Source organism: Gymnoscopelus braueri, assembly GCF_963280865.1.
Source record: "Gymnoscopelus braueri genome assembly, chromosome: 9".
Classification (NCBI taxonomy): domain Eukaryota; kingdom Metazoa; phylum Chordata; class Actinopteri; order Myctophiformes; family Myctophidae; genus Gymnoscopelus; species Gymnoscopelus braueri.
Genome location: NC_137610.1, coordinates 6412106 through 6427494, shown reverse-complemented (window position 1 = coordinate 6427494; position 15389 = coordinate 6412106). Strand labels below are relative to the sequence as shown.

Sequence of the window (15389 nt, the reverse complement as noted above, 5' to 3'; positions counted from 1 at the left end):
ACGTCAACGTTAGTTAATGAGTTTCTACTCTGACTGTTCATTAATTAACTGATAATAATCAGAACTAACTGTATGACGTCAACACCAGAATTATCTGAGTTTTCAGAGCATATTTCCAAATGCATGGAAAGGCTATAATATCTTAATTAATCCCATGGAAAGGATATAATATCTTAATTACACCCATGGAAAGGATATAATATCTTAATTAAACCCATGGAAAGGCTATAATATCTTAATTACACCCATGGGAAGGCTATGATAATTCTGTTGTAATAACAGAGAGAGACTAAAACCTTCATCATGCATCTTCTTCATCCTAAACCCAGATTGTCTGTAATGATGTTGAATAAAAGGCACTAATGAACAAATAACAGCCTGGAGTCGTTCCTAACAGTTAAGTTTCCTAAACACTCTCACTCCCAGAACGTACCATAACATACCAGAGTGACTCATAGTGAACTCCCGCTTCGCCGTGCCGAACGGTGCAAAGTCAGCTTCAGCCGACTCAGCGCCGTTGGAGTTACGTCCTGATAGAGACAGAATGGTGTCTACCGTTTGACGTCTGAGAGGAGAATGTGTTATAATGTATATATATATATATATCATATACTATATATACATCATATATATAGTGTGTGGAGATTCAGACAAACTGTTTGTTCCAGAAGCTCCAGAAGGGGGAGGGGTTTAAAACAGCTTGTTCCAGAATGAGCAGAAGGGGGAGGAGTATAGAACAGAGAAGGGGGAGGAGTTTAGAACAGAAGGGGGAGGAGTTTAGAACAGTTTGTTCCAGAAGGGGGAGGAGTTTAGCACAGATAAGGGGGAGGAGTTTAGAACAGTTTGTTCCAGAAGCTCCAGAAGGAGGTGGAGTTAAAGGCACCGATGCACATGAGCAGAAGGATGTAGAGACTCATCATGATGGCAAAATGATGGCGGACCACCCAGGAGGTCCTGCTGGAATGTCTACACACACACACACACACACACACACACACACACACACACACACACGTGTTAGTTAGTACTATGAACTGAATCCATTTGTGATTATTAGCCAATTAAGTCCAATTTAGAGCCCCAAAAAGTTTAAACATAGCCGATTTACAATCTACATGATGTAACGTGTTGTAAGCTTGTAGATCAGCTATTTCCACTTTTTCTTCTACATTTAGAAAAACCTACATTTCATTCAACCTCCAAAATGATAATTATTATTAAAATCATTACACCTTATTATTATTACCTGGACAAGTGTCTCCTCTGGGAATAGACCATATTATAATAATAATTAAGGGGCCAAGGCCAAAGGGCCGTGGACCCTTATTGCATCTGTACACTTTCGCTATTCTTCTGTCACGGCCTAACCGTGCGACAACTTTTTACGAAAATCGGCAATATGGTAGAGGACTATGCCAAACGGCCAAGGGACGAAACTCACAACCATTGGCCAAAGGGTGGCGCTATAGCAATCAATTGAATAATGCCAACTTTGAACTAATGCCCTGATTGACCTACAGACATGAACTTTCATGGTCTGACTTTTGACCTTTAGATCTCCCACCATTTTGAATTATATGAAAAGCAGTTAAAATCAAACTCCTCCTGGGATTTTTTTGCAATCTGCACGAAACTTTCTACACATGTACTTTGGACCTATGCCGACAAAACATGAAAATAAATGTAAGCTTTTATGAGCCAATGAATATTGCAGTTTTATGACAATTATTCATCTGCCCCTAACACATACATGCAGACTCACATTTCTTTGAAACTTTGCAGTTATGTAGAGGGTCATTCCAAATATCACTGAAACCAATCTTACTTCAATTGGCCAAAGGGGGGCACTACAGCAATTTTTTGAAAATGCAAACTTTAAACAGGCATAAGTCATGCCTCGTTTGGCCGACAGCCATGAAACTTGCTTACACATGTGCCTTGACTCATAAGGAACACATCTATCACTTTGACCAGTAAGCTCCGCCCTTAGATATTCCGCCATATTGAGCAGTTTGAAAAACACTTAAACCCAGGATTTCTGAGCAATTTGCGTGAAACTGTGTCAGCTCCTTTTTCACAACTTCAGGTCTGTTTGTCCAATGGCTTCTCGCTACAGCATCAGCCTAGTAATCACAAGGTCGCTGGTTCAAGCCTCACCTCATGCAGACTTCATTTAAATTGCATTGCACACAACATGATTGTATCAATTAATGCATGTGCAATTGTTAAAGATGACATGAAATGCTTATTTGAGAGTATGTTTTTTCAATGTATGACATACTTCACTGTGAAAATAGCCGACCTACAATCTCACAACTTTTCAGATAGCAACGCTTTGTGAGCTTGTAGATCGGCTACTTTCACTAGTTTTGGTACAGAGGAGACATCACATTTCTCTATTGGTAAATGGTTTGTGAACAACTGATCTTAGTGTTAGTGAAACAGGGGCTCGGTTCATGGCAGAAGGCAAGAGTCTATGATCTTCAACAGACACCATCATGCTCAATCACTACTGTGACAGCCTGTGAGTCCGAAGGTTGAGGGTTCGATTCCTGTCTATGGCCATGGGTTGAGGTGTCTATGAGTAAGGTTCTTAACCCTGGATTGCTAGCCACAATCCCTCAGCACTCTGCTCAGCTGTTGCGAATGCTCATTTGTTAATTACATGGGCTGCTTTGTCTCAAGTTCAATCTATTCTGTTTCTCCGTCTTATTGTGTTATTGTTGCATATTGCTTTTTGCCTTTCATGCCTTGGCCCCGCTTATCGCTACTTTCAGCTTTAATTATTATTATTATGACCTGGACATGTGTCTCCTCTGGGAATAGACCAGCAGGTATTTGACTCTCAGCAGAAGGTTGTTGGTGACGATGAAGTATTTCTGAGGAACCTCTCCTCCCTCACTGTTCTTGGCTCTGGAGCGCTGACGGTCCACCAGCTCACAGTCTGTAATATATAATATATAATTATTATTATTATTATTATTATCAGTATTATTTATTACAGTCTGATAGATGTACAACAGGCAGGCAGCCAGCATTAGTGTGTTCAGTGGTAACAACTCAGAAACAAAAGCTACTCTGCATACAAGAAACACAGTAATAAGCATCCATTTGTAAAGAGCAAAAAACTACGTAACATAGTAAACAGCATGAGATAAAAATGCCAAAAGGAATTATTTAAATGAAAATATTGAGGAAAACTTAAACGTCCTCAGATAAACTCTGGAAGGCTCTAAAACAACTAGGCTGCAACAACCAGCTTCAAACTAGATCTACAAACCTCTGCATTATTTCAAGAGGCTCGCTCATTACTGACAAACTGATTGTGGCTAAACTGTTTTAACAGTTTTTTTCACTACAATTGCCAAATTGAGGGTTGACAAACTTCCCTCGCATTCATGGTCTAGATCAGATCCAAGCTCACTATGAAAACCTGGGGGTTCAAAAAGAAGCGAAGAAGCGTTCTCAATTAAACCTGTAAAGAAGATGTGCCAAAAGAAACTCATGGCTCTTCAGCCAACCAAGGCCATGACGACACCCCACCAGATTCCTCAGAGACGCTCCCATGCTAGCCCACATTACAAACTAGGGATGGGAAACGACTCATGTTTTGCGTCTGGACGTGTTGGGGGCATTTATCGATGTATCGATCGATTTCTTTTTTTCTTTCGCTGCGCAGTTTAGAGGAGATCGCAAAGCGCCCTTTCCTTTAAGCACCACAACGGCAGCCTTCATGTTTAGAATTAGCATCAAAGCCCTAATGATAATAAAAATGAGACTTTATTTAGTAAACATGTGTTTATTAACACTGTCACAGAACACTTGTTTAATCCGTAGGCTACAGCAGCCTATAACTAACGAGGCCTACCTTTGAAAAATTAGGAAGAATGATGTCAGACTCTCCTTCCCGATGCCAAACAATAATAATAATAGTAACAACACACCACGGTCAACAATGTGTCGCTATATGGCCTGGATATAAACTGTTATAACATCTTACGGAGCGTTCCGGTAACCTCAGCGAAAAGTGACCGGCGACCTGGGAACGGTCGCCACCAGGTACTCCTACACCTCAGCTCAGTAAACAATGGGGGCGAGTGTGTTTTGGAGCGATGGTTCCGGTTACCTCAGCGTATGTTCTCTCTCTCATTAATGAAACATTATATAACATTTCATTAACATTAATGAAAGGAAAAAGGATAGGAAATAGGACAATAAAACATTTTAAAAACACAAAGGGAAAAAGGAAATGTAACAAAAATAGAAATAGAAAAAAAAAGGAGTGATGCTAAAAGCTAGGTAAATGTCTTAAGATTTAAAACATCATGATAACGGCAGACCACCTGACCCTTGACCTCTGACCTCTCACAACAACCTACCTTTCCTCTTCACCTGACATTTGACCTCTGGGTGGTCGATGACCTCACAGAGCGCCACACAGCTCAGCTGAGAGCCCAGTAGACTCTCCCTCCATCCGTTACCATGGGGACTGTAGAGGACCGCCATGCTGAGGTCACTGGTGAGGTAGGTCCCCTCCCCAAAGAGAGAGGTCTGAAACATAACCATAAACATAACCATAAACACTTCCCCAAAGAGAGATGTCTGCAACATAACCATTAACATAACCATAACCATAAACATAACCATAAACACCTCCCCAAAGAGAGAGGTCTGAAACATAACCATAAACATAACCATAAACACCTCCCCAAAGAAAGACGTCTGCAACATAACCATTAACATAACCATAAACATAACCATAACCATAAACACCTCCCCAAAGAGAGAGGTCTGAAACATAACCATAAACATAACCATAAACACCTCCCCAAAGAGACGTCTGCAACATAACCATAAACATAACCATAAACACCTCCCCAAAGAGAGATGTCTGCAACATAACCATTAACATAATCAACGATAAAAATATGATATAAAACACAATACCAATTGGTATTATTAAAAGGGGAGAAATAATCGACCAAAGTTTCTCAACTTTTTGTGGGCAGTTTATATGTATATAGTATACTAACCTTGTTAAGGTGACAGTGCAGACCCTTGTGAACTATAGAGTGGAAGTTCTCCAGTTATATATATATATATATATATATATATATGGTATATATATATGGTATTGTATATATATGTATATATATATATAGTATATTAACCTTATTAAGGTGACAGTGCAGACCGTTGTGAACTATAGAGTGAAAGTTCTCCAGGCGACTCCCATGGAAGGCGTAGAAAACGTCTCGGTCTCCTCTGGTCTTCTGGAACTGGAGGTTGAGCTGGTCGCTGTATTCCAGCTCAAACAGGAAGTCTGGTACGGGCGTAGAGATGCCTTCATTCTCCGTCAGGCTGCAGAGTTTAGCATACTGAACACAAAGCAGAGTTTAGCATACTGAACACAAAGCAGAGTTTAGCATACTGAACACAAAGCAGAGTTTAGCATACTGAACACAAAGCAGAGTTTAGCATACTGAACACAAAGCAGAGTTTAGCATCTCTGTCAGGATGCAGAGTTTAGCATACTGAACACAAACCAGCATTAATATTATCATTATTATTATTTAACCCATTAAGGCCTGAGGCCGATTCTGCAAAATGTCTACTAAATCCTTACAGTTTTTGGAAAAAACCTATGTTACTATATCAGTGGTTCTCAAACGTTTTCATGTCAAGGACCCCCAAAATGATATGTATTTGGCCACGGACCCCCATCTTTTCATTTCATTTCATTTTATTTTGTTTCACACATGGTAGTGTATTACAGTACATATAGTTCATATCATAGGATATTAATTCATTAAATAGAATACACCCATGAGCGAAAAAGAGTTCTCAAAAATATGTTGTTCCAGGGACCCCCAGAAGCAAAGATTTGCGTTATAAATGTTCGCATAATAAAAATAATATATATATATGTATATATATATATATATATATATATATATATATATATATATATATATATATATTCTTTTTTTTCTTTTTTTTTTTGGATTTGCACACATTTTCAACATAAAAAAAAATAGCAGATCTACAAACTCATAGCGCTGCGCTATGAGTTTGTAGATCTATATATATATATATTCTTTTTTTTTTTTTTTTTTTTGATTTGCACACATTTTCAACATAAAAAAAAATAGCAGATCTACAAACTCATAGCGCTGCGCTATGAGTTTGTAGATCTGCTATTTTTTAATAGCTGTTGTTCCAGGGACCCCCAGAAGCAAAGATTTGTTGTTCCAGGGACCCCCAGAAGCAAAGATTTGAGTTATAAATGTTCGCTTAAAATATATATATATATACACATATATATATATATATATATATATATATATATATATATATATATATTCAAAAGATTTGCACAAATTTTCAACATTTTTAAAAAAAATAGCAGATCTACAAGCTCATAGCGCCGCGCTATGAGCTTGTAGATCTGCTATTTTTGAATAGCCAAAGAAATCTAAAAATGACACAGAGACCCATTAAGACCGTTCCCGGTCTTAAATGGGTTCATTGATAATACAAAATAATAAATTGTAATCAAGTAATTGTCGCACAGCAACGTGTTGTGAGCTTGTAGAGCTGCTATTCTTTGTGCAACATCACAGCAACGTGTTGTGAGCTTGTAGAGCTGCTATTCTTTGTGCATTGTGCTCACACCATTGAACAAAAGTATCATCAAATAGGGTTTTAATCAGACAAAAAAAACAATCAATAGAATAATGTCTAACTAGGCACAGGTCTCCGCCAGGTCAGTTAGGTTAGTGTGGGCCAGCAAAGTTCGGAATTCGTGAATCAGGCTGGAACGTGAAAAATCAGGCGGATCGGACGGATCCGTCTTGATCACTTGACTAAAGAGATCATGCGTACCCATGCGATTTCCGTGATAAACATTAGTAGGAGAAATATTTTAAAAAATAGTTTTGCAAAAATCGGCCTCCTGGTGGCACTATAATAGGGCAATGTTGAAGAGGTGGCATTTGTTCCTCAACGTAGTGCAAATGTGCGTGCAAAGTTTCACCGCAAATCGGATTTGCAACATTTTATTCAAAACGGGCCAGTCCTGCATACTTTAGATGTCAATCTTAGCCAATCAGGATGGAATATGAAAAATCTAACAGATCCATCTTGATCACATGACTATAGAGATCATGTGTACTGATTTACGTGAAATTTGGATCAAATCTGTAGGAGTAATATAAAAAAATATGTTTTATATAAGTCTGCCTCCTGGAGGCCCATGTGAAAAATGTGGGCCATAGGCTCTGAATTGTTATCCAGGGAGTGTGTGTGCACAGTTTCGCTGCGATCAAGCAAACGGTGCCCGAGATTAGCTGCTCACAGATGGACGGACGGACAGACGGACAAGGTGCAAAACATACTCTCTCGCCATGCCATGAGACAATAATCAATAGTTCTCTCTACCTCTTCTTTCTGCAGGGTTTTGACAGCAAAGCTTCTAGAAGACAGAACCCAGTGGACCAGAGATAAATGATGGTTTGATTCTCCAGATCTCAGTCTCACCAGATCCCTCACACCAGGCAGAGAGCTAGCATCTGTTAGCTGTAGAACATTCATCATATTATCATTATTATTATTATATTTTTACAGCTAAAGTGAGCCTCATTCTGCTGACTGTTTCTATTGCTGTCAAACTAAACTAACAGAACCAGCATTGAAGGTATTTTCTGGTAAACATGAGATATTGCGTTTGCTTTATGTATGAATGCCTTTGTTTGGCTCAAGTATATAATAAATAAATAGTACTTCAGTGCCGTTTGAGAAGTATTAGAAATGAATCATAATAAGACATAACAGCACCTTTCAAGACATATTTACATGTTAAGTAAAACACCTCATAAATGTTTCCTTTGTATCACAGAGTTTTCAATGGATGAGAAACACATATTGGTAGATTGAATAATAACATACAGTATATTTGTGAATAATAACATACAGTATATTTGTGAATAATAACATACAGTATATGTGTGAATAATAATATAGAGTATATTTATCTTACCAGCTCCTCAAAGTCTTTGTTTTCTGTGCTGATGTATGATGGAGGAAACGGTCTGAGGACAGAGTCTCTCTTATAGCTCTGAGCCGCTGCTACGAACAGGCTGAGACGAAGATCTGCTGCAACAGGGTCTCTGTGGAGACATGAGACCACCAGATCCCTGACCGCCTCCATGATCACCTGTTAACGAGATCATTAACATCACTGTTAACGATGTTAACAACTACAGGGTCTCTGTGGAGACATGAGACATGAGATCACCAGATCCCTGACCGCCTCCATGATCACCCTTTAACGAGATAATTAACCACTGTTAATGATGTTAACGAGATCATTAACCACTGTTAACAATGTTAATAAGTACAGGGTATCTGTGAAGACATCAGACCACCAGCTCTCTGACCGCCTCCATGATCACCTGTTAACGAGATAATTAACCACTGTTAACAATGTTAATAACTACAGGGTATCTGTGAAGACATCAGACCATCAGCTCTCTGACCGCCTCCATGATCACCTGTTAACGAGATAATAAACCACTGTTAAAGATGTTAACGACTACAGGGTCTCTGTGAAGACATGAGACCACCAGATCTCTGACCGCCTCCATGATCACCTGTTAACGAGATAATTAACATCACTGTTAACGATGTTAATGACAACTAACAGACTGCGACATGAAGACACCAGCTCCCTGATATCCTCCATGATAACCTGGTGACCACTAGACAATTGATTGATGTGCCAGAGCCTCCCCGAGTCCCGGCAGAGTACTTCCGGAGAAGCGGACTGAGTGGCCCTGTCTTTCCCTATAGGACTGACCGTGGGTAGCTACTGGGACGTAAGTCGGGGCTTGATCAACCCTGGCTGGGTCACCTGGGCGAGGGTGTATGTTGCGAGACCCGAAACACCCGATGACCCCAGGCTACAACACTGATGATACGTCCCAGTTGCATCCATGTGATGTTTTTCTTTATTTATTGTAATGTTGCTGCTTAATGAATTACAACATTGTTTTAAACATTAACCTAGAACTGTAGGCCAATTAAACACACACACACACACACACACACACACACACACACACACACACACACACACACACACACACACACACACACACACACACACACACACACACACACACACACACACACACACACACACACCTAACTCTGTACAATCTGTTAATAAACTATTATAATAAAATCTGCAAACTGTTCATAAACTATTCAAATAAAATCATCATCAGAGATGGCTAGTTTATATGGGACTGTACCTATGTTCCCCAGGTTCTATGTTCCCCTCCCCCCCCAAAAAAGGTTCTATGTTCCCCGGGTTCTATGTTCCCCGCTCAACCAAAAAAGGGTTCTATGTTCCCCGCTCACCCAAAAATGCAGGAAATGGTGAGACATTTAAAAAGGTTTAAATACATGTATTTATACCCATTAGTTATTTGTAATTTTTCAGTTTTTAAAGTGTCAAAATATCATGTTTTGAAAACTTCTTTGACATGACTCAAAATCTATTTAGGGGTGTCACGATACATTAATTTCACGGTACATATGATACAATACACGATATTGGGCTCACGATATCGATACGATATCATTATCATTTTTACTATCATCAACATTGGCCATCATCTTCAGTTTCAAAGTGCTTAATTTATAAAGTATATAAAAAAAGTTACTAGAAAAAGTGCTCCTCAGAGCACAGGTCTACGCCAGGTCAGGTACGTTATTGTGGCCTCCTGGTGGCGGTATAATAGGCCAATGTGAAAAGGGTGCCATTTCTTCCTAGGCCTTTCACGGCAATCGGACACTGCATTTATGATTTGTGGCATTTTGTTCCAAAAATGTGTTTTGCTAAATTAGACCTGCTGGTGGCGCTATAACAGGCCAATGTGAAATGGGTGGCATTTCTTCCTCGGCCTAGTGGGAATGTGCGTGTGAAATTTCATGGAAATTGCAAGCTGCGTTCATGATTCGAGGCATTTTGTTCAAAACGGACCAATCCTGCAAACTTTGGAAGCCAACCTTAGCCAATCAGGATGGAATATGGGAAATCGGACAGATCCGGGTTGATCACATGACTATAGAGATACAGTGTACCGATTTGCATGACGTTTGGATAAAATCTGTAGGAGTAATGTCAAAAAATGGGTTTTGCACAAATCGGCCTCCTGGTGGCGCTATAACAGGCCCATGTGAAAAATTTGGGGCAGAGGTTCTGAATTGGTATCGAGGGAGTGTGTGTGCACAGTTTCGCAGCGAGCGGGCCAATGGTGCCGGAGATTAGCTGGTAACACACGGACAGGACACACACACGGACGGACAGACGGACGGACGGACGGACAGACAGGGGGTAAAACATACTCTCTCGCCATGCCTTTCCATATGACCATGATCACATGGTCATATCATATGACCATGATACTGACATGATACCTCATGTTTAACCTCATGTTTAACCGCAATACAATCAGGGCCACAGAGATCTGCCTTCATACTGGAGGGCTGTCAGCTAGCCTCGCGTGGCCAGACAATATCACACGACACACTGCTGCCGAGGGCTAAAGTGCGATGCAATTTTGCAAAGGCAGATTCGTCTGGAACCAGGCTAGCTGTCAGCCGTATCATTTACATGGGCTAGACCGTGTACATTTTTGATTTTGCCAAATTTGATAGGCATATCTTCCATTTTTTACAGGAATTTCTTCAATTTTAGTGTAGTTCTGGTGTTGTTTTGCTTTTGTTGTTGTTGTTGTTAATGATGCATGTTTTTTTATTGGCTATATCCCCCAACCCCCTTGCCTTTTTGACAGGCATTTCCTCTTGTCTGACAAGGTTTTCTTTTTTTCCCTACATTTTGGTGTAGGCCTTTTATGGTGTTTATATGATGTTAAAAAGGTTGATACTGTCATGATATTGGCATGATACTGACATGATACTGACCATGATACTGACCATGATACTACCATGATACTGACATGATACTGACATGATACTGACATGATATTGACATGATATTGACATGATACTGACATGATACTGACCATGATACTGACCATGATACTAACATGATACTGACCATGATACTACCATGATACTACCATGATACTGACATGATATTGACATGGTACTGACATGATACTGACCATGATACCAACATGATACTGACACTTGCCATAAAACTGAGCATGATGTTGACCATGACACTGACCATGATACTGATACTGATTATAAGATGTAACGCTTTTCTCAACAATTTGACCAGTTATGGCCCGGACGGCTGGCGTGGCGGTCCGGGCACAGCGTGTCGCGGGTTCGACTCCCGATCCCGACGGACTTTGCTGCGTTTCACTTCCATCTCTCTCTCCCCATTTCCTCTCAGACTACTGTATACTATCTAATAAAAGGCAGATAAAGCCAAAAACAATTATATAAAAAAAAAAACGTAATTTAACAAATTATTACGTTATTATATTATGCAAAAACCCGTTATTGCGCTGCCTATCGCTCATGATTTTATTATATTATGAACTGTTATTACGCCGTTATTACATTATGAGTTGCTACAAGGTGCTCTATATCACCAAGATGGCCGCCAGGGGAAAGGGGCGGGCAAGTTTCTGATAATAGTAATTTCTCCCCATTATGTTCAGTTGTGTGTGTTCAGAGATGTTATTAATAATTGGAAATTAAAAATGTATGTTTCCTGCATTTTTGGGTGAGCGGGGAACATAGAACCTTTTTTTTGTTAATGGAGAACATAGAACCTTTTTTGGGGTAAACGGGGAACATAGAACCTTTTTTTAGGTAAAAGGGGAACATAGAACCCAGGGAACATAGAACCTTTTTTGGTAAGTGGGGAACATAGAACCTTATTTGCGGGGAACATAGAACCTGGGGAACATAGGTACGGTCCCGTTTAGGGAAGCACGTCCACAACGTCCTGTACAATATTATAATTATAGTATTATTTATTATGATATATTGTCATGATGTCTGGTCACAGGCCAGTCACAATTATGACATAATCGCAGTTATTTTTGCAATAATCGTCAAGAAATAGCTGATCTACAAGCTTGTAGATCTGCTATTTCTGCTATTAAAAATATATTTTTTAAAGTATAAAATTATAAAATGTGTCAGTAATTTATTTGTATATTTAAGTATAGAAATTTAAATTGTATTCATATGTTTAAATGCTCAATGAACAAAAACACAATTAAATCGTTAATCGCAATTATTTGTGTGACGATTAATGGTCAACTTGAATGTTTAGTCATGATATAATCGCCCTGATGTCAGTCTGATTACAACTTAATTATGAAACTAAACTTACCAACAGAATTAACCCTGAAACTGTCATGGCGGAACGTGTTCCTGGTTTTGGTATTCTCTCCATTTACAACCCGTACATCTACATAAAAGTTCACATGTCAAATATAAAGTGCTGACCTCATGGTCATGGATGTTGCAAGTTGAAACGGGTGGGTCTAAGTACCCGCATCTTCTGTTTTGTTCAATAAAAATCATTTTAATCCGATCGATGGCCATTTTCTCATAGAGTTATAATGTACCAGCGTGCAATACACCTCCCAACCGATAAGGTCGCGTAGTTGAAAGCATGGGAAAACAATCTAAGAAAATGGCCACCAATCGGATTAAAAAGCTTTTTATTGAACATTACAGAAAATGCAGGTACTTACACCCACCCGTTTCAACTTGTAACATCCATGGCCACGAGATCAGCACTTTATATTGTAAATGTGAACGTTTATGTAGATGTGCGGGCTGTAAATGGAGAAAGTACTAAAGCCAGGTAGAAGTTCCGCCATGACACTTTGTGACAGACGAGCGTCATGTGAACCATATGGCTACAACAGAAACAGTCGAGGCTGCTATGCTATGCTATCTTAAATGTTCCTATGAATTGAGTACAAAGGACCTCAATGGAAACAAGACATAGTGCTTTCTTGAGTTTAAATCCTTTAGCTTATTTCGTATTGAACTGTACTTTATGTGCTTCTTATGCAAACTGTTAATGAAGTATTCAATCAAACAAACAAAAGCAGCTAGCTGAAGTTAGCAGCTAGCATAAGTTAGCAGCTAGCTGAAGTTAGCATCCTGAGCTAGTTAGTGTTTATTTAGTATTTAATGATTCTTCTTCATTCATTCATGGAATCAAAACCTTTATGAATTAATAAATACATTAAAGCATGTTGTTTACCTTCAGTGTTTGTTGGTGTTGATGACGTCAGTCATGTCCATAGAGTTATAATAATAAACATGTTAGCATTAGCATTAGCTTCATATAGATATCAATGTTAACTTAACAACATCTAGCCTCAGTGGGATCGATACTGTCTTCAGGTTCCTAATCCGGTCCAGAGCGGAAATAGCTTTACGTCATCAAGCAGCCGGAACACACCACCGGAACCTCCGGTGCCGTGCACCTCTAAAATGATTCCCCTGGTTTAAAATAGGTTTAATTTGGTATTTATGTCCATCTTTTATTCTAACGAGTAAATACATATAGTAATATTATCTGTTTATTCTAACTAAATATAATAATATATCTGTTTATTCTAACTAAATATAATAATATATCTGTTTATTATAAGTAAATATAGTAATATATATGTTTATTCTAACTAAATATAGTAATATATCAGTTTATTCTAACTAAATATAGTAATATATCTGTTTATTCTAACTAAATATAGTAATATATATGTTTATTATAACTAAATATAGTACTATATATGTTTATTATAACTAAATATAGTAATATATATGTTTATTATAACTAAATATAGTAATATATATGTTTATTATAACTAAATATAGTAATATATATGGTATAATAATAATAATATGGTATTTATATCATTATTTGGGGAACACAAACAATGCGACACCAACCAGAACACCAACATCAGCTACTTCCAGTGTTGCCAGACTTTGCGAGAGAAACAAGCAACCATGTTTGTTTGATTGATTGATGTAGTTTATTTAGTAAGACATGAGAATAGTACATGACAGTACATAACAGCACATGGAAGTACAAATTCACAATACAAGGTCTACTAAACTGGAACTCTCATTAAGCACACAGCTTGTTTAAGATGAGAACCCCATGCACACAAATCATGATGACATATAAGAGGCAGACAGATATACACACTACTATACTACTATCATGTCTATGAAAACAAGCCCAAAAGGAGCGACAATAATAAGGCCACGTGACCTGAGACCTTTAAACCAGAGTGTAGAAGAGAGTTATATATTATATTACAAATTTAATTCTTAAATACTGTTCAACAACGGTGTCTCGCGCCGAAAATAGCCAATCTACAAGCTCATAATGCGTCTCATTGTCAGCTTGTAGATTTATTAATGTAGAAACTGGTGTCATGCTGCGTTCATCTGGTTTTTAATGTTTTATAAACAGAGTGATTTATTGACGACTTCCACTTATATTTACTCGTTTTGTCTAGCCTGGTATCCAGCCTGCTTCGCTACGTTCGGCGGACTTTTTTTTCTCTCTTCGCTAGCTTCGAAACCTACCGTGGCTTCTGATTGGTCTGTGGTGCGGGGCGGGACAAAAAGAAACAGTGTGATCGTTGTGATTCGTCATTCGTTTGAACAACATCCAATCAGCAACGACGTTGCCCAACGTAACATATGTAGTTCCAGTGTAGTTCTGCAAAACGAGTCAATAGGGTGCTCTCCAGACTGAGAAGCGAAGAGAGAAAAAAAAGTCCGCCGAACGTAGCGAAGCAGGCTGGATACCAGGCTACGTTTTGTCCACATGAGGGCAACAAAGACCCTTGAATTAAAGAACTGTATAATGAATAAATAACCCCCTAAAGTAGTCAGAGAACTATGTAAACTAAAAGACAGACGAGAATTTATAGACTCCTGCTGTGAAAATTGAGTAAAATCAGTTGATAGGCTATAGCATTAAAATCACCTTAAACATTTTAACCCTATTTTTATACTTTGGCTATTCGAAAATAGACGATCTACAAGCTCACAATGTGTCACATTGAAATGTGTTGTGAGCCTGTAGATCTGCTATTTATTTATTTTTAAAGAGAGAAATCCTTTCAAATGGGGGTCCGTATCAATCAAATCCATAATTAATGTTTTGTGGCGGTCCTTGACATGGAAATGTATGAGAACCACTGATAGATAGATTAATATAACAATTGCATTACAGGATGTTAAATCATTTATTCAACAATCACAGAACCATAGAGTTATAATATATAGTTATAATATATGGTTATAATATAATATATAGTTATAATATATGGTTACATTATAATATATACTTA

General features: G+C 38.4%; 1 protein-coding gene across 1 annotated transcript; it reads right to left on the bottom strand.

The window, feature by feature from the left end:
• Positions 1 to 741: 741 nt before the first annotated feature.
• parp16 (poly (ADP-ribose) polymerase family, member 16) lies at positions 742 to 13395 on the bottom strand. The gene is made up of 7 exons (XM_080436700.1): positions 13274 to 13395; positions 8039 to 8215; positions 7441 to 7578; positions 5172 to 5378; positions 4380 to 4551; positions 2800 to 2944; positions 742 to 966 (listed from the first exon to the last, which is right to left on the bottom strand). The coding sequence occupies exons 2-7, from the start codon at positions 8207 to 8209 to the stop codon at positions 834 to 836; spliced, it is 966 nt and encodes a 321-aa protein (XP_080292826.1). The 5' UTR covers positions 8210 to 8215; positions 13274 to 13395; the 3' UTR covers positions 742 to 833.
• Between the last annotated feature and the right edge of the window lie 1994 nt (positions 13396 to 15389).